This window comes from Perognathus longimembris, chromosome 3 (genome assembly GCF_023159225.1).
Source record: "Perognathus longimembris pacificus isolate PPM17 chromosome 3, ASM2315922v1, whole genome shotgun sequence".
Taxonomy (NCBI): Eukaryota; Metazoa; Chordata; class Mammalia; order Rodentia; family Heteromyidae; genus Perognathus; species Perognathus longimembris.
The window spans coordinates 89727108-89734331 of NC_063163.1; the positions used below are offsets into that span (position 1 = coordinate 89727108).

The 7224-nt window shown below is 60.7% G+C and overlaps 1 protein-coding gene across 1 annotated transcript; it reads left to right on the forward strand.

The window, feature by feature from the left end:
• The first annotated feature begins 1449 nt into the window (after positions 1-1449).
• Fzd10 (frizzled class receptor 10) lies at positions 1450-4201 on the forward strand. Its single transcript, XM_048340924.1, has one exon. It carries the CDS (start codon positions 1450-1452, stop codon positions 3205-3207), a length of 1758 nt encoding a protein of 585 aa, XP_048196881.1. The 3' UTR covers positions 3208-4201.
• The last annotated feature ends 3023 nt before the right edge of the window (positions 4202-7224 follow it).

A 7224-nucleotide genomic window follows, 5' to 3' on the forward strand; every position in this document is an offset into this window, starting at 1 on the left:
ACGGGTGGGAACGAAGACACCCACACGCTCGGGCACATGGACGCTCCGCGTGTGCAGAAGGTGGGGTGCTGTGTCCTGGGTGGATGACCTTAACCTAAAAGGGGCCAAATCCGAGGGGTGGGAGACGCGAGGCGCAGAGGGGCCTTCCCGCTGTCGCCGCCGGCAAGCAGGGGTGCGTGCGCCCCTGGCCGCCGCGCGCGGATGCCTCGCTCTCCCACCGCGCGGCTCACCCTCCATCTCCACGGTGGGCGCTGGCCGGCCCACAACTCCCCACACAGCATCCATAACCCAGCCGCGAATGACTTCCTATAATAAATAAACCCGCCAGAGGCGGCCTCCCCTGCTCGCGCCGGGGTGAGCGCAGGGTGCCGCCGCGACTCCCCAGGCGGCCCGGAGGCCCCTCCCCCGTCCCCCCCTCCCCCTAGCCCCCTTCCCCCTCTGCGGAGACCTTGGAGGAGAGGCCCTAAAATCCGGATTCCCAGGTTACCCCCCCCCCATCTCGCTCTGCTCTTTGAAATTTCAAAGCCAGCCCCTCCCCGGAGCCCGGCCCCCCGCCCCGCGCCCGGGCTGGAAGCCCCGGCCGCGGGAAGACGCCGCGGGTTTACAAGCTCACAGGCCACTTTATGGCCAAAGCCATAAAACGCAAATCCCACTTCTCTTTGAAAGCGCCCCCCGCCCGGGACCCTCCGTAAAAGTGAGAGAGGGGCGCCCCGTCCGGCTCCAGCCCCGCGCCCGGACCACCCCTGCTCGGCCTCTCACTCCCGAGCCTCGGCGACCTAGGGGTCCGGGGGGGCAACCCCGACAGACCCCCGACCCCGACCCCGGGAGAGGGGCGCGAGCGGAGGGGGCGGCGGGAGGCGACGTCGGAGGCGGGCGGGCCGGGCTGGAGTGGCGTCGGAGGGGGGGCTCGGCCTGGGGGCGGGGCGACCCCCGCGTCCCGCGTTCTCCGGCTGAGCGGCGGCGGGGCGGGGCGCGGCCCGGGGCGGGGCCTGTCACCGCTCGGCCTCGCCCCCCGCGCCTGTTCCGAGTCTTCTCCTCCCGGGACGCAAACCTCGAACAGCTGCCGGCGGGGCCCCGCGAGGCCGGCCGGGGAGGGAGGACCCGCGGCCTCCGTGCGCCGCCGCCGCCGCCGTTGTCGGTACGCACGGGCCGAGGAGGCCAAAGTTTGTCTCGGCCGTGAGTTGCAGCCGGGCCGCGGCGGGCGGCGGCGCCGAGAACCGCAGCGGCCGATCTAGCTTCCCGGCATTGTTTGCAAACTTTGCTCCCCTCCCCCGCCGGGGCCGCGCGCCGAGAGCCGCGGAGAACAGGGCCGGGGCGCGGGCGCAGCGCTCCGGCCCGGCATGGGCGGGGGCCCGAGTCGGGACGCGGAGCCGGGAGCCGCAACCGGGGCCCCGGGCGGGCGGCTCTGAGGAGCGCGGCCCGCCCTCCTGCGGGGGCTCCGACGCCGGCATGCGGCGCCCGGGCCCCGGCCCCCGCCTGTGGCTGCCGCTGCTGCTGGCGGGGTCGTGCGCCGCCATCAGCTCCATGGACGCGGAGCGCCCCGGGGACGGCCGGTGTCAGCCAGTGGAGATCCCCATGTGCAAGGACATCGGCTACAACACCACCCGGATGCCCAACCTGATGGGCCACGAGAACCAGCGCGAGGCGGCTATCCAGCTGCACGAGTTCGCGCCGCTGGTGGAGTACGGCTGCCACGGGCACCTCCGCTTCTTCCTGTGCTCGTTGTACGCGCCCATGTGCACCGAGCAGGTCTCGGCGCCCATCCCCGCCTGCCGAGTCATGTGCGAGCAGGCCCGGCTCAAGTGCTCGCCCATCATGGAGCAGTTCAACTTCAAGTGGCCCGACTCGCTGGACTGCAGCCGGCTCCCCAACAAGAACGACCCCAACTACCTGTGCATGGAGGCGCCCAACAACGGTTCCGACGAGCCCGGCCGGGGCTCGGGCCTCTTCCCGCCCCTCTTCAGGCCGCAGCGGCCCCAGGAGCCCCAGCTGAGGGACGGGGGCCCCGGGCGCGCCGGCTGCGACAACCCCGGCAAGTTCCACCACGTGGAGAAGAGCGCGTCGTGCGCGCCGCTGTGCGCGCCCGGCGTGGACGTGTACTGGAGCCGCGAGGACAAGCGCTTCGCCGCGGTCTGGCTGGCCATCTGGGCTGCGCTCTGCTTCTTCTCTAGCGCCTTCACCGTGCTCACCTTCCTCATCGACCCCTCCCGCTTCCGGTACCCCGAGCGCCCCATCATCTTCCTCTCCATGTGCTACTGTGTCTACTCCGTGGGATACATCATCCGCCTCTTCGCAGGCGCCGAGAGCATCGCCTGCGACCGGGACAGCGGGCAGCTGTACGTCATCCAGGAGGGGCTGGAGAGTACCGGCTGCACCCTGGTCTTCCTGGTTCTCTACTACTTCGGCATGGCCAGCTCCCTGTGGTGGGTGGTCCTCACGCTCACCTGGTTCCTGGCTGCCGGCAAGAAGTGGGGCCACGAGGCCATCGAGGCCCACAGCAGCTACTTCCACCTGGCCGCCTGGGCTATCCCGGCCGTGAAGACCATCCTGATCCTGGTGATGCGCCGCGTGGCGGGGGACGAGCTCACCGGCGTGTGCTACGTGGGCAGCATGGACGTCAATGCCCTCACGGGCTTCGTGCTGGTCCCGCTGACCTGCTACCTCGTGGTGGGCACGTCCTTCATCCTCTCGGGGTTCGTGGCCCTGTTCCACATCCGCCGGGTGATGAAGACGGGGGGCGAGAACACGGACAAGCTGGAGAAGCTCATGGTGCGGATCGGCGTCTTCTCCCTGCTCTACACCGTGCCGGCCACCTGCGTCATCGCCTGCTACTGCTACGAGCGCCTCAACGTGGACTACTGGAAGACGCTGGCCGTCCAGCACAAGTGCAGGATGAACAACCAGACCCGGTCGCTGGACTGCGTGCTGGCGGCCTCCATCCCGGCGGTGGAGGTCTTCATGGTGAAGGTGTCCATGCTGCTGGTGGTGGGCATCACCAGCGGGGTGTGGATCTGGACCTCCAAGACCCTGCAGTCCTGGCAGCAGGTGTGCGGCCGCCGGCTGCGGAGGAAGGGCCGCCGGAAGCCCGCCAGCGCCAGCGTGCTCACCGGCGGCACCGCCGGCGGGATTTACAAAAAAGCCCAGCACCCACAGAAACCACATCTGGGCAAGTACGAGCTCCCCGCCCAGCCCCCTGCCTGCGTGTGAGGGGGCCTCCCCGGAAGGCAGGGCCAGCGGTGGAGCGCACTCTGCGGAGCGCACCCCGTTTCTCTAGGCTGGTTGGTTAAGTTTTGTTTTGTTTCTAAATATAAGGTTTTTTTTACCTTGAAATTCAGGGGATGCCTCGATCCAGTGAATGTAAGAAAGTACGTAAGGCTTCTGTTTTGCGTCTCAGCGAGGGGCCAGTCAGTCAAGGAGCCCCTGGAGTCACTAATTTGTGGTAATGTAGTGGATTCATCCCTTTGGAGAAAACTTTTGTTTAGACCCTTCTGCAAATACAATCTGTGGATTGAGTAGGCTTTGCTGTCTATTTACAAAGAAGAGGGGCCAGATAACTTCTTTGCAAGCTAAAGAGCCACCCCTGGGCTGGAAAAATGAGCGGTGACAGGGTGGGGGTGCCCCTGGGAGGCTGTAGGGGAAGGCCTGCTGCTTGTGTGGACAGAGGAAGGACCCTGACCTGGCTTCACACTGGAGGGGGGTGTCGGGTGTCTTACAAGACTCCACCCTCCAGCCCTCAGAAGGAACCCTCCTCCTAAACGTTCCTAAACCCAAATGATGTGCAATACACTCCCCCCTTCCATGGAAATAAAAAGAGAGACAAGAATTTTGCTGTCCATAAAGACAACAAAAGAAATCTCATAACAAAAGGACTCTGCTGGCCTCGAAGCCCTCCCTCCAGTGTTACATTTGGTGACTTCTAATGGGCACTAAGCTTATGTTATACACGTTTGGGCTGATTTGTGGCAAGGCGGGTGAAGGAGGAAAAGAGGCATTCAAAAGTATCCCAAGGGCTTATTGACTTTCCATTGTTAAACAAATGAGGTCCATGAATAGATCAGAAGCAGTGGGGGCCAGGGACAAACTTTGTCTAGTAGGGTATCTCTGCCAGCTGGGGCAGTATCTCCTGCCTCTGTATATTTGTAATATATGATATTTTTCACACTCTACTATTTTATTAAAAAAATAAAAGATGTTCTTTAGTTTGCTGCTAGTGGCTGTGCATCGTGAGATTTTTTTTTTCCCCCTCTTCTCTCTATGGGGAGAAGAGAGCAAATTTTCTTCCTCAGCTCTCAGGTCTAGTTCGGGATATGCACCATGCCAGAGACTTCTGGTCAGCTCTAAAACTGCAGAGGGGCAGCTTTCCAGGTGGGCAGCGTGTTTCAGTCCTGTGTTTCAGAGGCCCCGCAGCCATGTGCAGGCACTGGAAGGCTGGAAGTGTTTTCTGGGGCACTTGGTAGCTAGACACCAGGACTTCATGGCAGGCAGACATTTGTCTCCAGGAGGCTTCACTGCTAGCCTCCATCTGCCATAGCAGCAGGGTAGAGCTCATTAAGAGAATCCAGCCAGCCTTGTGCAGGTAATACAACCTGGAAAGAGCCATGCACAGCCTGGAACAGGTGCTTACTCACAGCCTGGTCTACGGCAGGAGCCACTAGATGGACAACATGTGGACAGTGCACGGTACCCTAAGTCCCAGCAAGGAGACATTCTGTGGCAGGCCACTGCCACTTAACAGCCCCAGGCCCTGGCCAGTGCTTCCTGGTAGAGCTGGGCAGCTGCAAGGCCTGGATGGGCCCAAGATCTTCTGGGCAATGGCCATCCAGCCCCACTTTGCTGGGAGAGCACAGAACTGCCAGACTGCCGTCAGTCCTGCACTTACTCCCCCTGCCCTGAACAGCTGGGCAGAGGCCGGGTCAGTGGGCTTTCTGAAGGGAGTGTCCAGGAGCAAAGTGTGTGTGTGTGTGTGTGTGTGTGTGTGTGTCTCTCTCTCTTGCACGCGTGCCCCACCCCCACCCCAGGCACCCACCCCCACCCCAGGCACCCACCCCCATCCCAGGCACAGGCAAGGCCTGGGTACATTAGGGGATGGAAGGGACCAGAGTATCAGCTAGGAAAGCCAAGTCAATGAACCTGACTCCAGAATGCCTCTGCATGAAAACAGGATGGAAAGGTGTTGTTGTTGTTGTTGTTTTTAAAGTAGCCACAAATAAAAACTTATCTGTTGATTGTTCCCTTCCAGACTCCCAAGGTGACATTGTAAAAGTATTTTAGTAAGTTGGTCTGTGTGTATATAATGTAACCTTTCAGTGACTCTCAGGGACAATGAAAGTCATGTGTTAAAACAACATGTAGCAGAACTCCTGGGAAGTGCAGGAAGACAGCCTGGCTGTGGCCTGCTGCCCAGGTGTCTGTGCTGGCCTCAGTGGGTTCTGAAGCTGCCCCCTGCCACCCCAAGCATCAGGGTGCCAGACTTTCCCAGTGGTCCCAAGGAAAGACAAGTTCCAGCACAGAGACAGACTCGGATAAGACCTTGGTTATCACCTTGCCCTGAGTCTGTCCAGTGACATTGACCTTGTTTACAGGAGACTTCAAGTAGTCAGGCCAAGAGCCGCCAGTCCAGCAATGAACAGGTGGAGCTGGAATGCTCTGAGCATGCTGTTTTAAGTGAAGGAGCTTAGTCTCTCTGTCTCTCTGTCTCTGTCTCTCTCTTTTTCTCTCTTTCTGTCTCTCTGTCTCTGTCTCTGTCTCTCTCTCTTCCCCCCCTCAGCTAAGCTGAAATTTGACCTAGAACACATAGATAGCTAAATTTAAGAAATCTTTTTTTTTGGCCAGTCCTGGGCCTTGGACTCAGGGCCTGAGCACTGTCCCTGGCTTCTTCCCGCTCAAGGCTAGCACTCTGCCACTTGAGCCACAGCACCGCTTCTGGCCGTTTTCTGTATATGTGGTACTGGGGAATCGAACCTAGGGCCTCGTGTATCCGAGGCAGGCACTCTTGCCACTAGGCTATATCCCCAGCCCCTAAATTTAAGAAATCTTGAAGGCAGAAGTTGGACACACACACACACACACACACACACACACACACACACACACACACACACACACACACACACTACAGAGCCAGCCCTTGGACTCTGGCTCTATGCAAGCCTTCCAAAGGGATTGCCATGGAGTGAGCTTTCCTGGCCTGGGAGTCCCCGTGTCTCAGCTCTGGGACAGATGGAAAGCCATGGGTGGCAGACTGGATGGAGTAGCAAAGTGTTAGTCACAAGCAGCTCAGGCAAGGTGGCCATCAAGACCACAGCCAGGCACCTGCTCAAGCCTCCCTTGCCTCCTTGGTCCGGTACGGCATAGCTCACCAGCTCCGTGGCTCTGAGGGCTGCAGCTGGTGGAGGCGAGGACAGAGCACACTCCTGTACCCCCGTGTGCTTGAGGCATCCACTGCGGTGGGCAGGAGAGCCAGGGCATGGCAGGCATGACCTCCAGGCCCAGGGGGCTTCAGGGACAGAGGTGACCAGAGCAGAAAACTCCCCAGGGAGGAACCGGGTAGGGCCTGGCTGGTACCCAGCACCAAGCCAGGCTTTCTAGTGCATACTGGTCACTACCAGAAAAGGAGCCACAGTGGCAACCATCAGTCACTTCTGCACAGCCCGAGCTAAAGCGCTTCTCCAGCATCCTCACATTGAGCATTTCTTATCAGCCCCCTTTACAGATGAAGAGCTTGGTACACAGAGGGGTTTTTCAGTCCCCAGTGTTGCACAGCCAGGAAAAGCCAGAGCCTAGGTAGGAACCAGGCAGCCTGACAACAGCCCCAGGGCACTCCTAGGGAAGAGGAAGGTCACATGGTGAAGGGCAGCATTTCGGGAGGGACAGCAGAGTCTGATGTAGTCACACTGGGAGGGTAGCATGCAGTGAGGTGGGGTGGGGGTGCTTAGGAGTCAGAGCTACAGGTGTGGTTTGCTGTGGAAAGGAGGAAGGCCTGATGGCACGGTGGCATTCACCAGGATGGAAGGAAGGGGAAGGAGGTGCCAGGCGGGGGGCTAGGCAGGAAGAACACATCCCCTTAGGCCAACCATAGAGCAGCTCACCCAGAAGTGACATGCAGGGCGCAAGTGACCTGGTGGAGGGAGAGGTCAGAGTCAAAGGTGGGATTAGGTGGATGCCTGGGAGGGAGGAGGCCCAAGAGAACTCACTCACCACCCCTACATCCAGTCTCAGCTCCTT

Coding starts and splice junctions, on each gene's coding strand:
- Fzd10 (XM_048340924.1), top strand. CDS start 1,450: ATGCGGCGCCCGGGCCCCGGCCCCCGCCTGTGGCTGCCGCTGCTGCTG.